We start from the raw sequence: 15,292 nt of genomic DNA on the forward strand, positions 1-15,292 counted from the left end.
GCGAACACATCAGATGAAAGAGCTTTCTCTTGGGCAGGCTGGTGATGCTGCTCACAACTGCTGGCACCTCTCTTGGCATGGTGATCTATCTGAGTGAGAACTGTTGCAGTAGGAGATGCCACCAGAAACCTAGTCAAGGGCACACACTGTAGAAGAGGCATCTCATCACAGAACAGGCCATCCCTTTCCCAAACTCCTTCAATCAGAGGCAAGCTTAAATTTTTAAGTGTGAAGGTTTACACTTTCTCTGAATATCTTGCAAGCATCAAGTAAAACAGCCCTGTAAATTCCTTCTAAATTCTGCACTCTGGTAATATCCATTGCAACGAGTGCCACAGTTTAATGGCATGTGCATGTATTATAGAAAATGTTTTTGTTTCGTTTGTTCGTCCCAACCTTGTTGTGCAGATGAGGAAACTGGAAATGAGATCCAAATTCTACCACTGAAAATTTAAACTGCTGAGAAAAAAAAGCAAGTATCGATGGTACCGTTTCTCTGGGCATGACATCCTTATTGCACACAGCATCCCTGAGCCGTTAAGCGGTTTAGAGGGCTTAGAAGGGAGTTCATTTTTTCATTCTTTTTTCCCCCCCCCTTTTTTTTTTTTTTTGGTAAACAATTGTTCTTCTTTGTGGACGATCAGAGGACATTGCACATTCATCTCAGCACAGTCTGAGGAGGTGCTGCTCTTCCTGGGCTTCTAAGGGCTGGTGTGTTTGGGAGTGCAGCTGTTCCCAGTCCCCCCATTAAAGCCAGAGGAAATGGAACAACAGTGGGATCCACTGGTGAAGTGCCAGTGGCCAGACATGGGCTTCCCTGGCAGTTCCTCACAGTGGCTCTACAAGAGCTTAATGCAGACTGAGGGTGCTCAAAACTCAACCTGCCTGAGGAGAAGCAGCAAAAGGTGGTGTGTGCGTGTTGTGATTTTAAGCGATTGTTCCCCTGTACTCTGGTACTGGTGAGGCCACACCTCGAGTGCTGTGTCCAGTTCTGGGCCCCTAAATTCTGGAAGGACATTGAGGTGCTGCAATGGGTCCAGAAAAGGGCAGGGGAGCCAGTGAAGGGTCTGGAGCACAAGTCCAGTGAGGAGCAGCTGAGGGAGCCGGGGCGGGGGCTCAGCCTGGAGGAAAGGAGGCTCGAGGGAACCTTGTCACTCTACAGCTCCCTGACAGGAGGGTGGAGCTGGGGGGGGGGTCAGGCTCTTCCCTCAGGCAATCAGCGCCCAGACGAGGGGACACATCCCCAAGCCGTGCCAGAGGAGGTTCAGGCTGGGCATCGGGAGTCACCACCCGCGAGAGCGGCTCAAGGGACGCCTGGACTCGGCGCTCAGCGCTCCGGTCTGGCTGAGGCGGCGGTGCTGGCGGTGGTGTTGGGTCGCGGGCTGGACTCGGTGGCCCTCAGAGCTGTTTCCCCACGCCGTTAATACCGCCCCTCCGTGAGGGACTCCCCGCGCGCCTCCCGCGGCCGGCGCTGCCCCGAGCGGCCATTGACGTCAGGGCGGGCGGCACGTGACCGCGGCGGGGCCAATCGGCGGCGGCCGCAGCCGCTCCGGCGAGAAGGGGCCGTGCCGGCAGCGCCCGCCGCTCCCGCCGCCCCCGCCCCCTCCTCCTGCCGCGGCGGCGGCGCGTGGGGACCCGAGCACGGCGACACACACAGAGACACAGACACACACACACATACACGTACATACACACACACACACAGACACGCTCCCGCACCCACGGGCGCGCACCCGCACCCACATACATGCACGCGCGCCGCCGCACGCTCCCGCGCACACGCCCCTGGGGGAAGGAAGGAGCCGCGGCCGGACGCCCCGCAGCCCCCGCCGCCGCCGCCGCCGCCGCCGCCAGGAGCAGCCGCCCCCCGCACCGCCACCACCGCCGGCTTCTGCCCGCCGCCCCCGCGGGAGCCCACCCTGCGCCCGGCCGGCGGCAGCATGGACGCGGCGCTGTGACCCGCCGGGGGCGGATTGGGAAGTTTGAATAAGGATTTTATCGCTTCCCTTTCCCCCCTTCTCCCCCTACGGTGCGGCTCGGTCCCTGCCCCCATCTTCCCCGACAGGTTTTTTTTTTTTTGTTTGTTTGTTTGTTTCCCCCAGCATTTTTTTTTCTTTTAATCCGCCGCTTGGGGTTGGATTTTTATTATTATTGTGTTTTTATTTGATTTGGTCGAACCCGTCTCTACCGGCCGTAGAGACCGGTGCCCGCGGGCGGCCGAGCGCCACCTCCGACCCGGCCCGCGGGGCTGCCATGGATCGCACCGGCGGCTCCGGCGGGGGCAGCGACCGCAGGCAGCCCGAGGAGAGCAAGCCGCTGCTGGGCGAGATGTCCGCTCCCGAGGGGAATAAAATGGGTGCCGCGCCGTGCCGGAGAGCCCTGCTCCACTGCAACGGCATGAGGTACAAGCTGCTGCAGGAGGGGGACATCCAGGTGTGTGTCATCCGGCACCCCCGGACGTTTCTCAGCAAGATCCTCACCTCCAAGTTCCTGCGGCGGTGGGAGCCGCACCACTTGACCCTGGCGGACAACAGCGTCGCCTCGGCCACGGTAAGAGCCCGCCCGGGTCCGCCGGGCACCGGCATCGCCAGCGCCGCGGAGCATCCGCGGGGTGCGGGGGGGATGCCCGCGCCTCGGGGCCCTCGCTCTGCCTGACCCGGGGGGGGACCCACCGAGGGGCCTCGGGGGGGTTAGTGGAGGGTCGGCTCGAGTGGGTCCCGGAATGCCGGCGGAAAATCCTGAAAGGATTTTTTTTTTTTTCCCCCTTTGTGATCCGGTGGATATTTAATTTTGCGGTTTCGGTGTGTTGGTTTTTATTTATTTATTTATTTATTTATTTATTTTCATCCCCGAGCAAGACTATTATTGTTATTATTGTCACCGATTTTTTTTCCCCCACATTTAAAAAGAAAAAAAAAATCCACCTTTCCCAGCATGACCGACACACCAAGCCCTTTCTGTCCGAAAGCAAAGTCGGCAGATACCTGCTGGCACCTCGGGCAAGTTGGAGGTGAGGGAGGTGCAGGATGCTTTGAATTCGAGAGCGAAGGCTCGGGCTGTGTGCGGTCTTTGCTGTGGTTCAGGCCTGCTCTGGGGGCTCTGCTTTGGCGGTCACATACCCTGCCCAGACACAGGCGATGTGATTGGAAAATATGGAGATTCCTTCAGGGTATTCTCCCTACTGGAAACTGATGCAAGAGAAAAATGCGAGGTGGTGATATCAGTGCCACAGAAGATGTACAATAGACGCATACAGTCTTGAAAAATATGATTTTTATGTTCGTGTACAACTTAAAATTTCATGGCCATTATTATTTGAACATTTGTGTAGCATGTGATGTGATTGCACCCATATTTTGGCGATTAACGCAGCTCACAAAGCATGTTTTACACTGTTCTTTAATCATTCAGTACTTGGATTGTGTCTTTTTTTGATTTATGTGTAAATGTCTCATTTTTCTCAATGGCTCCGTTCTGGCCTTCCTATAGGACACTCCTGAATCGAGAGCGTGGATTGGCTTTTGTGTGGATTTCTGTTAATGGTGTATTTCAGTGGGTTTCATCCAGCCTGTGCTGTGCTTGGAGGCTGGATTTTGTCACACTTTGGTACACAGACATAACGTGTGTAAATGTCCCTCCTGCATCATGCTCTGCTGTATTCAGAGCAGGTTTTCAGTGGGAGCTCCTTTAACCTTCAGGTAGGCCAGCTGCCTGTTCTCACAGAGCTCTTTTTTGTGCCACAATGACATCTCTCCTTACGGTTTCCGCGGGGCTCTCGAGGATGTTTCCAGGGGAATATTTTTCTTTCTTTGATTGAACCGCTGTCTGAAGGGAGAAGGAAGACTTGATCGAGCATTGCTGGAGAAAACCCCCAAAAGACACACGAGCTCAAGGAGTTTTTGCAGCTCTTCATTTTGTTAAGATACCATCAGTGTGGAGAGGGAGTTGAATATCAGTGGAGATGAGGCATTTTCCTGGCAGAATCCGTAGCTGACTATTTCTGAGCAGAGAAGGATACCGGCAGAGAGAGGCAGGATCGTGCTTCAGATGTTGATCTCTGCAATGTGGCAATACCAGGCACGAAGTTGTATTTGTGCAGGAGACGTCAAACTCTGCTTGCTGGCAAAGCTGTCACCGGAGAGCCCATCTCTGAAAAAGGGTTTCTGAAGTCCTGTGGGGCTGTGCTTTAATTAATGTTGAGGTGTTCTCATTCCTAATTATTTTATGCATATAAATAGCAAGAGGAGAGTAAAACGTCGGGCGTACCATTGCAGGCTCCATTTTGTTGAGCAGTGCTCTTCGTGCTTGGTCTTGCGCCTTATCATTTTTTTCCAGTGCTAACTCACCAAGTAAATACCGTTGTTCACAGAAATATCTGTGCTTTATTATTTCAAGTAGTGTCTTTGGTTTCCAGGGAGCAATTAGGGCACAGGGATAAGATCTACGTTCACTTGTTGCCTGACTCTGTGGGTAGGTTTAGGAGGTATCTTACAGGTTCTGTGATATCTACATTTTATTCTTTGTTTTTTTTTGAGCTGGGAAGATTTGATTTAAGCAAAATCCGTGGCAGTTTAACTCCCACCCCCTATGGAAATGGGGTACAGGCACAGTGCCAAAACCACCTCAAACTGGAGGTAGATATTTGAATGTGACTAATTTGGTTTTCAAGAGCTGTAGGAAAATACCCATTCTGTCCATTGAAAGTGAGCGTTGGGAGCACTCAACAGCTTTGATAACAAGGTCATTTTTACACATGGGGCTTTCCACAGGCAGGGTGCTTTATGAGCAGCCAGTAATTAATCTTCACATCATCCCTTTGCAAATCCTCTGGCATGACGAGTTTTACTGCATTCTATATAACATGAATAAAATTGAGCAGGAAAATAACATCACTTTGTTTTGCATTTGAAAGCAAAAGTTGTAATGACAGCTAAATCCAGATCTGGCAAATTATGTCCCTGAGTACAGTGGATAAGTCATTTGTTGATTCTAGGCACTTTATATCCTTTTTATTGTCACTTGAGACACATATTTGAATTAAAATCTTCTCCCCACAAGCTCTTACTTGTCAGTCCCTGGGCTGCAATATAGGAGTTAGCAATAGTTTGTATATGGATTATTCATCTGTAGTTTATTCCACGAGTAGACACAGTATGTGCCCACATCTCTAAGTCTGAATAATGAGACCCTATCTACATTTTTTTTTTTGTGAGATAAGTAGTTTTGTTGTTTATTTAGGCAGCTACATGTTTTGTGCTGACAAGATAGTTTTCGGTAGCAGAAGCACTATGCATGAATGCAGTGGAACAACTGTTAGGCCATCTTATTTTAGCAGAATTTAGGGAGAAAAAGTAATGCTGCCTACAAAGTGTGTTTTCTGACATTATCACAAGTGACTGTTTCAACTAAAATAAATCCATGTTAATCAAATAATAATAATAATAATAATAATAATTGTATTCTGAGTTGGTATATGCACTCAATTAAGCAATGGAAAGGCATTAGCTTGTGGAGAGTCCCATCACTGTAGGTTTTGGGACTTTATGTGATTAATGTATTGTTTCCATTGCTTGTTTCATGTTTTTATTTCTCAAAGAATTGGTTAAATATAGTACAGTTTCACCATTACAGTTTCCCTTGCAACACGTCCAGGCTTTCCTTCTGGTTAAAGGATTTTTGGAGAAAGTGAATACAGATCTGTAGCTTTTTTTTTTTATTATTGTTTTCTTTTGTTACTGTAAATATTAAAGCCCCAGTAGGAAATTTTGGTACTTAGAAACTTTGTTTGTCAGACAGCAGCTTGCCTGGGAATGAATCTGACTTTCTCCCCTATGGGAGGAATAATGTTTATTTTATAAACACCTACCAAACTCAAATGTAGCACCCTTACTAATTTCCTTTTCACCAGTGAGATCTGTCCTTGCACAGCTTGAGGGGCAGTGATAGTAAAAACAAAGACAGAAATAAAATCCAATTTAAGATTTCTTGTGTGGGTTTTTTGGGGGTGGTGGTGGTGAAGAATGACCCTATGGCTGTCTTCAGCAGAAATGTTAAAATCTAATTTTCAATAGTTTAAATATAGGTGTCGTGACTGAACTTCTGTGTCTTTAGTATCCTTCTGCACTGTCCTTTTCATGTCTCTGCCCTGCTTTTTTCTTTCATTCTTCCTCTTGAATCAGTTGGGATTAGATGTTGAGGACAATGAGTTTTAAAGTCCTGGGTTGCAAGGCAGACTTGTGATACATATGTATGTGCAGCAGACAAGGAAAGAATAAATAAGTGATTCATTTTTGCTGGCGAGGGATGACCTCTCTAGTTCCCCATCTGGGAAGATAAGACATTATTGAAACCATGAAGTTATTCATTAATATCCCTCAAGGAGAGGTGGAAGCTTTGGGTTTTTATGACTGGTTCACATTTCTTGGCTCTGCCTGGCCAGGTAAGTTGAGTGTAATGTAAGTGTTTTGCTCAAAGAATGTGAGTGGATTAGGGAACTGCATTTGTATTTTCTTCTGGAGACAAGAACATACCCAATTAATATTAAATGAGGCAGGGCAGATTTATCTGCTTCGAATAGGAGAAGTGGAGTAGAAAATTGTCTTCTAATTGTTTTTTAAAATTCAACAATTCTGCTGCTGCATTTGTTTCAGCATGCTATTACGTGTCTTTCCTGATAAAGATAGAGCAAAAATTCCTATCAAGCTGGACTCATTGTTTACCTTAGCACAGGTTCTCATTAGTTAGAAAAACATACTTTTAAAAATTAAATTTCCCTTGAAAAACAGTTAGCTCGAGTGGGAAGTATTATGCAGAGCTCAGAAATTTCAAAACAATCTTACAAGGAGAATTTTTGTAAAGCTTTCATGGAAAAGGAATATTGTAGCATTCTCCAGATTGGAAATAGAATAAATATGAATTTGCTATAGTACTACTACTACTAAGTAAAGTAAACAATCTGTTGAGTAAACCAAGTGCTGCCCTAAAGTCCTGCACTCTTGATGAGGCTCTACCTATTTAGCCCACCAAGCCAAATTATCTTGGAGGGCCTGCCATCATTATGTGTATAAGTGAGTATGAACACGTAAATAACCAAGCAATTGAAGATAATTTTTTATCTGTTATAACAATGGAATGATGAATTACTATTTATATTTAATATTTCCCATTGTTTACTGTTGCAGATGATTGCTTTCCTTTGATAAGAAGTGGTACCATCAGGCTTCGGATGTACATGTTTTTGCCTGTTCTGGGTTATGCTGTTGCTAAATACCAGGTATTTTGTTCAGGTGCATCAGAAAGGGCATTGAATCTCATAATTTGCAGAAAACCCATGACAATTTAGCGTTCTCTGCAAATCGAGAACAAATTGCTCCATGTTATCTGTGCTGTTGAAATTGAGATCCTATTTCAGAAGTGAAGTCAGGCAGGTACCTGCTTTAATAAAACCCAATTTTTTTCTGGAGACTGGATGATTTGATGGAATATTGCTCTGCTGTGACAGACTTCTTTTATTGCTACATTAGTTGGTAGCGCAACGTAAGAAAACCTTAATGATATTTCTTTAAAGTTGTTTAATGCCTATCAAACATATCTTTGCACATATAGTTCCTGCAGTGGTTAAAAAGCATATTTATAAGTCAGTAGTGTTAAGGTATGTGTTTATATGTCACAGAGCTTATATAAAATATGAAAACAGAAGCTATATTCATTGGCAGAGTGAAAGCTCTCAAGGCTATTAGTGTTAACACCCAGCCAGTAAATTTTACATGTTCAGGAACATAAATAAAAAGGATACTCAGAAATACTTGTACCTCATTTTTCGTTTTGGCTGAGGAGTAAAGATGTGGTGCTAGTCACTACATGGTGGTAATAGTCCCCCTGGGAAAGCTTGGAAATTGCCTCTGGTCCTCAGTGGGACCTGATCCTGCATCAGAGCAGGGCCTGGAGGAGCTCAGCATCCCTCTCAGGGCTGGGCCTTTGTGGAGCTGTGAGGTCATGGGTTTTTTTTGTTGAAGTGGATTATTGTAACTAGTGATATTGCCAGAGGAGTCTGGTAGATCATCCATGTTGGGGTGTAGCCCTTCTAGAAAAGGATGTGCTGCCCAAGGAAGCTGTGGCTGCCCCTGGATCCCTGGAAGAGTTCAAGGCCAGGTTGGATGAGGCTTGGAGCAACCTGGGCTAGTGGAAGGTGTCCCAGCCCATGGCACGGGGGGTGGAATGAGATGATCAAAAAAGGTCCCTTCCAACCCAAACCATTTCACGATTCTGTGAAACTCAAAAATGCCGTGTGGTTTTCCAGAGGGGAAAGGCCCTGGTGAGGGTCCTGTCTGATATGCAAGGTTAGGTTTGCCTTGTTAGCAGGAGTGGGAGAACAGAGACCGAAGCCTTGGTGCCACCAAAATCACTGTCAGAACTGTATATACTGAGGGACCTTTTTGGAAGAAAAAGGTGGTAGGTTTAATACACAGAAAGGAGTGATTTCTTTGTAACTGTTTAATTTATTGCATGTAATTTGTTTGTACTTTTGAAGTTTATTAGTAACAGGTGAGTTTAACATGATACAATAAAAAGGCTTCCCTCGTTTCCTTCTCTGTTAGTAAGCATGGCTGGCCTAATAGGGTTTTACTCATCTCCCCACATAGGATTTATGAGAGAAGAGACCTACCTCAAATAGTTCAAGCCTTTTGGAGTGTTTAGAAGTAATTAGATTGTGGGTTGCATGGGTAGATTGCGGCTTGTTTGTTAGTGTTTTGAGCAGTGCTAGTTGCATCAGTTTTGTTTTGTGTCTGCTTGTGTTTATAGATATGTAGGGCTTAATTCCACAAACAGTCACGTGTTTGAAGATGATTGATACTTGAGCATGTATAATCCATTCAAGAGAGCTTGTGCATGCATGTGCACTCAGTAAAATAACTTTTTTTTGCCCATCTGATGGTGCAGTGTCATTGGCAGCACTGCTGGCTGGGGCAGCCTGGCCTGTGCCACTCGTTTCTGCATCTGCGCCGTGCCCTGTCAATCTGCCTTTTGTACACACCTAACAGTTTTCTCAGGTTGAGAAAACCTCTGTGAGCTGGCTGGGGAACACCTTCTCTGTTTGAACCTTTTGCAGATTTGTTGTCTTCTAACTGCGTCAGGGAGCTGATGTGTTTCAGCAGATAGTCCACCAGAGTGCTGAGGAAGAAGAGAGCGGGAAACATGGCAGGCTGGAATTGGTGCCAAAACCAATGTATTATTAAATCATTGCGTAAAATTTTCCTGTTTTGAACAATATTTAAGAATGCAGGGACAACACCAGGAAAGGGAAAAGACAATTGAAAAGCATACATTATAAGTGATCACGTCAGTGGTGAGTGAAGTTTTAGCGCTTGTGGTTGTGGAGGAAAACATGAAGAAGTCAGAACCAGATGCTAAGTTAAAAGGCCTTCACTTCATAGGCTTAAAAATTAAGAGGATTTAATAACACTCTTTAGGTTTTGGAGGAGGGGAATCTTGTTCCAGGATTTCTTGTTACCAGTACTGGCATTTCCAGTGCTTGAAGTGATTTGTTGACTTTGCCCCTTGGGCTGTCCCATGACTGATGGGACAGGGCCAACAGAGCGGGGAATACAAAAGCAGGTAACAATGCCAGGTCACAGACTGTGGTGTCCAGGGCTTGAGTTTATGGTGAAGGCCATTTTCTTCTACTTTAATCTAAGATTTCAGTACCTTTTGAGATAACTTTAAGTCTTTTTCCTATTCTAGAGAAACTCATAAAAAATGCATCTGTTTTTTCTGGACTCAAGTGTTTCTGCTAGATGTGTGCCATTACTGCTTGAGCTCGAGAAACGCGTCAACTTGCAGTGACTTAAATCTGAACTGGAAGTACACTCGGTCACGTACATTCTTGGTCTGGCCCTGCTGAAATCAGTAGGGTAATTTGAGGAGAGGGATTACCATTCACTGCCTGTAACGTGAATGGCAGGATGTGCTGTTCAGGAAGCCGGGAAGGTTCAGTGACAGATCCCTGTGCAGGTTGGCTGCTGGCTTGGGGGGATGGCTGACTCTGCTCAGCCTTGTGCAGCTCTCTCCAAAAACAGCCACAATTTCTCCCTCTGCTTGAGGCAGATCTTGAGGTGCTGAGCACTGGCAGGAGTGGCTTTCCCAAGAACGAGAGGATTGCTGGAAATTTCCCTGTTAGGCAGAACAGGTATAGAAGCTGCTGCTGTTTCACTCATTTTATGCCATCATTTATGCAACACTGTCCTGGTGGAAAGTGAGTTTGTGACATCATTTTCTTCTATGGGGAAAACCTCCTCATTCAGAATTCTCGGAAAGGTCCTGCCAGCCGTTGCTGCTGCTCTGTGGGACATGTGCCAGCTCCCTCCTGTCTCTCTTCCCCAGACAATAAGATATTTTTTTAAGAAAAAAAATATGTTGCTTGATGCAAGTTGATATCTTTTCCCCCGTTTGGGCTCGAAATTTGCTGAAATGCTGCTGTGGGATGTGGTCCTGGCTGAAGTTTGCATGAGGGTGGATCCTCTCCAGGGGCAGCTGTCCCCAATTCCTTTAAGGTGTAGGAAGATGGGGCTGCCCCTTCTGCCATTGTTTTAATGTTTGCACCTGTGGCCATTTTCACTTCCAAGGCAGTGGCAAAGAGGTTTAAAATGGAGTGAGGCTTTTCTGGGCCCTTAGAGTCCCTCTCCCTTGCCTGCTGAGAATTACTGCTTGTTTCAGGGGTAAGGAGCTCTTGCACTTTTCAAAGTATGCTGCGGTTTCTGGGAAGTTCTTGTTCCTGTGAATGAGGGGTTGCATGATTTTCTCGTTGAATGAAAAATTTAAAAGGAATAATTGCTTTCATTGATGAAAAGAGTAATAACCGGGGCTTCAAAAAAGATGACTAAAAAATGAATATCCAGTGCCTCTCAAACTCCAGGCTGCTCATTTCTTGATATTAAGAATGGGGATGTTGAATGCTTGGCACTGTCTTCAAAGGACTTTTCCTTCTTGGATTTCCAGTGCTAAAAGAAATGCTGAATAAAATAAGATCTTTTTCTCCTTTTGAAAAATTTAAAACCAAAACCTTAGAGCACACAGAAATGGAATTAGGTTTTGTAAGATTGTATTTTCAAAGATGCCATATGTGGTACAATAAATGTTGCCTGAAGAAAGCTGAGATTAGCTAAATCAGAGTGGTTTGTGGAGAACAGATAATTGTATTCCAAAGTATAATTATTTTATAGTTGTATTTTGCATAATATTTTTCTTAGGCTAAAGAGGAACTCTGTTTGCAAGTGAGAGTCAGAAATAATATTTTCTTTTTATTAGAAATAAGCTATATGTAGTTTGAAGTGTACAGATATCTATGTATGTTTTATGGATGAGATTTCTGGTGCTGTTAACCCAAAGGTAAGGCAAAAATTTTGTAAACAAAACAGTTGCCTCGTTCTTTTTTGTGTATAGACAATTAACATTAACTGAGCAACATTAGGCAATTGCATGTACAGGTAGACAGTTTGGATAAGTTTTAAGAGAAAGCCTTTTTTTTTCCCCCCTAAAACTCCTGAAGATACCCCGTGGTGTGTTCCCAATGGTGCATTTCAAACAGTACAGAGCAGATATTTCTCAATGGTAAAACTGTGATGTTGCTTTTGCTTTTTTTCCTCCCAATCTTTGTCTGTTTTAGCTATTTGAATATAAGCTTTTGGGATTGGCAGGTGACTCTTGGCATGTCTGGTTCCTGTTGTAATGGGATTCTGTCATACCACGGAGTTTTTTTGTTTGCTACTGTAATACAATTAGTGCGTACTGTGAGCGGGCTGTGTTTTTGCTCTGTCTAAAATAAAACTGAATGAGTTTGTTGTCCATTTGCAGGGATGGGCATTATTAATAGTGATGTAGAAACTGCTTGGAAAAAAGTCTCTGAAAGTTGCCAAGTGGACTCCAACTTTTTAATCAAAACACTGAGGGCGTGTAGGCTTTTGCCATAAATATGAATGTCTGTTTGACCCACTGTGAACAAAAAAGAGGCTAAGAATAATCCCTCTTCTGAAATGATCAGAGGAAAATGATTTTTGGATGACAGTATAACATCTTCATTCTACAAGTTCCTGGGTTTCAGCTTCACTGTGCTTCAACCACCTCAAAGTGCTTAATGGTCAGTGTTTTTATATGCGGGGAAAACAGAGACAAATAAACGTAGATCAGACTTTTCAGACGTGTCTGTTGGTTCGTGCTTAGTTTGCAGTTCCTTCATGTCTGTGGTTCACTCTGGATGGTCTAAGGTTGGACACCGAGGGTCAGTCATGCCTTGCCCTAATGTTCATGATAAATCAGTGGTGGGAGCTGGAGCAGGAATGATGTTCCCTTGCTTTGCCTGCTAGGCTGCATCTTCCCTCCTGATTTTGATGGCTGTCTGTTTTCTTAATGGTTGTAAATCTCATTAAAAATCAATGGAAGTGTGGGAGACTGACAGCAGAACGTGGCCCACAGTGTCGTGCTCTTCTTGCTACCCTTCAATCTTCCTGCAAAGAAAGTACCTGTCGGGGAACCAGATGCCAATCAGTCCAAGTCTCCTGCTTTCTGCGGCGTGTGTGCTTTGTGTGTTCTCCTAACAGTCACTTCTGACAACCCACCACTTTGCTTTTGCTTCAGAGGCTGTTAAGACTGAATTCAGAAGAAAAGAGTAAGTCAGGGAAACCGTGACTGCTCTCAAATTTTCAGGATGAGAATGATCTTGCAAAATTGCCGTAGAGGCAGGGTGTTGCAATCCGTTTTTGTAAAAAGATTGGCAGCTCTCTCTCCCTTCTCAAATCTTGGGTTTACTATACAAGCTTTTTGACGTTGAGCTCTTAAATTCAGGAATCCCTTGAGAAGAGGATGATTGCAGAGGCATCTCAAAACACCTCGCTTCTCTCTGCTGCAATGTGAGCTGGAGGAAGGTATGAAACTGAAAGTAGAATGTTATGTGGACTCTTGAATTGTGGATTTTTGAGCCACTGGTGTCAGATAAGGCAGTTCTGCAGATTTTTCTTTTTTTTTTTTTCCTGACAGCTATGTGGTTATTGTAGTTGGGGACCTGAGTGTTGAGTTGTTGCTGGCAGCTTTAAAAGTGGTACAGTGAGAGATGTCTTTGCCCTGGCTGTTCTGATGCCGGGCAGGGCACTGGCTGTTAGTGGTGGAGAGTTGTGAGCGTGTGCCTGCCTTGAATGCTGTGGCACCGCAATGCTCTCACCATAGCTGTGGTGTTCTGTCATCTGAGCTCTTTGCTCAGTATCTTGGCTCTGAGAAGGAAGGTGGGAGGAGGGGAACGAAACTTTGAAAGGCCCAGTGATTCTTGAAGAACAGCATTTACTTTCTCAGCAGAGATTTCCATCTCGTTTGATGGGCTGTGTTGAGTGAGATCCGTGTCCTTGTCTTACTGCTCAGTGGTGAAATGCCTGGAGTTTGCATACCTGTTCATTCCTTGTGGAAGATGAATCATGTTCAATGAGGCAATTGTGTTCCCTACCCATCAGTAACGTAGAACAGAGAGGTTTATTTGGACGTCTGGAGGAAGAGAAAATAGCGTCATGTTACAGATGTCGTTCAGTCGTCGTTTAAACCAGGAGAAAATCTATGCAATTGCTGTAAACCTCTGCCTTTAGTAAATAGGTTATAGTATCAAGATTATTGAATTGGAAGAGGAGCTTCAGCTTATTATTTCAGTGCAGGAGCACTAATACTTCTTCAGATATTCCTTAAAAAATGAATAGCCACTCCAGCTGTGCGGTAAGAGCTTGAAGTAGTATTCCCAATCATTTTTGTTATGAAATGCAGCCCCTATATGGAAGTGAAGTGTTGATGAAAGATACTATGCAAGTGCAAATTATTAGTTGTTGCTTTAGTTTTTCTTTCAACTCTTCGTGGGTGTTTTAGATCCTTTGGTTAGTTTTTTTTTGGGGGGGGGGTATTTCTTTCCTCCCACCTCACCCCCCCCCACCCCCCCTATATGATGTTGACTCTTGAGGAAAGTGTTTTAATTTTTAACTAAAAAGTAGCCTGACATCCAGAGGAATGGAACAGGCTCTTCCTCTCCCAGAGGAGCAAATGGCTTGAGTCGAGTCCTGGCACTGAAAATCTCATCTACTTTGCAACGAAATAATGTGGACATTGTAGAAAGCATAAAACTTGTGCTGGCACAGAACTTGGTTGCTGAAGGTGAAAGTACGGACACAGTCAACATGTCTCGTCTGACTGAAAACACATTTTCTAAGGTTGGATAATTCATCTTTTGTGATTGCTGTGAATGAAACAGGAAATAAAGCTGGAAAAGCTTGAAATTAAAAGAGATGTGCAGGACCAGACATGCACTTTGTTATTAAATATTGACATACCCCTTGTAGGTAACCACTTTACCTTTGGAGCCCAGCATTTGTCTCAAGACTGCAGTGTCTCCTTCTTGCTCTTGTGTTTGTGGTGAAAAATTTATCAGCATTGAGAAATACTGCTAATGGCTGCTTTCCTAACACTAGTGTACATTTCGTTTGGTGCCGTGTCGCTGCCTCCCTTGAAATTAATCTCCTGATTTATTGTAAGTTATTTCAAATGTCCCCCGTGACTTGGGTTGACTAATGTGCTTTAAATATGGTGAAATCAAATAATCTGTTGTGGGAGTTGACCGTGTATCAAGCTGCTCCCTCGTGGAGATAGATGACATGGGAAAGTACTGAGGCTGAGCCCTCCTCGGTGCTTACCCAAATGCAGGCTGTTGCTTTCAGCCTGTGGACTGAGGTGTGGGTTGGTCAGTTTTAAACCTGGGGTTGAGGCATCACTAACCATCTGCATTATCTATGTATTGTGTGTTTGTGGTACCACAGCACGGCCCAAGTGGGCTTGGAGGGGGAAGGGAAATAAAGGAGGTGATGAGAGGGAAAAAAAATAGACCAGGCAGCCTCAAGCCAGAGGTCAGAGGGATCTGTGTGCTCCAGAAGAAAGGGGAAGCCTGTGAGTGCAGCGTGCTTGTGACTGGAACTTCTTGACTCATCTTGGAGGGATGTTGTCCCCAGTGCAGCTTCTTCACATGAGGTGGCCGTGAGCCCACAGTGTGTGAGGCCTGTGCCGTTGTATCTTCCCTTCTGAATGCAGTTTAAAAATAAAGGGAATGTTTATATTTGGTGGGTTATGTGTTTCCTAATGCCTCTTCATTTATCATACCCGCTTTACTTGAGATAAAGATGTAATTCTCTGTTACATATCTAGGTTTAACGTCAAGGGTTTGGGAGGTTGTGTCTCCGCTTGTCAGATTTTCTTACGAGGAACAGGAGAACAAACTTGC

General features: G+C 44.9%; 1 protein-coding gene across 1 annotated transcript in view; it reads left to right on the top strand.

The window, feature by feature from the left end:
* Nucleotides 1-1,738: 1,738 nt before the first annotated feature.
* CMIP (c-Maf inducing protein) overlaps nucleotides 1,739-15,292 on the top strand; it is a 131,976-nt gene continuing 118,422 nt past the window's right edge. Inside the window, exon 1 of the mRNA XM_027901340.1 lies at nucleotides 1,739-2,550. Within this exon, the coding sequence (XP_027757141.1) occupies nucleotides 2,254-2,550 (297 nt within the window). The 5' untranslated portion in view covers nucleotides 1,739-2,253. The remainder of the gene's footprint in view (nucleotides 2,551-15,292) is intronic.

This window comes from Empidonax traillii, unplaced genomic scaffold, assembly GCF_003031625.1.
Source record: "Empidonax traillii isolate 1590-97213 ecotype Southwest subspecies unplaced genomic scaffold, ASM303162v1 scaffold776:size297702, whole genome shotgun sequence".
NCBI lineage: Eukaryota > Metazoa > Chordata > Aves > Passeriformes > Tyrannidae > Empidonax > Empidonax traillii.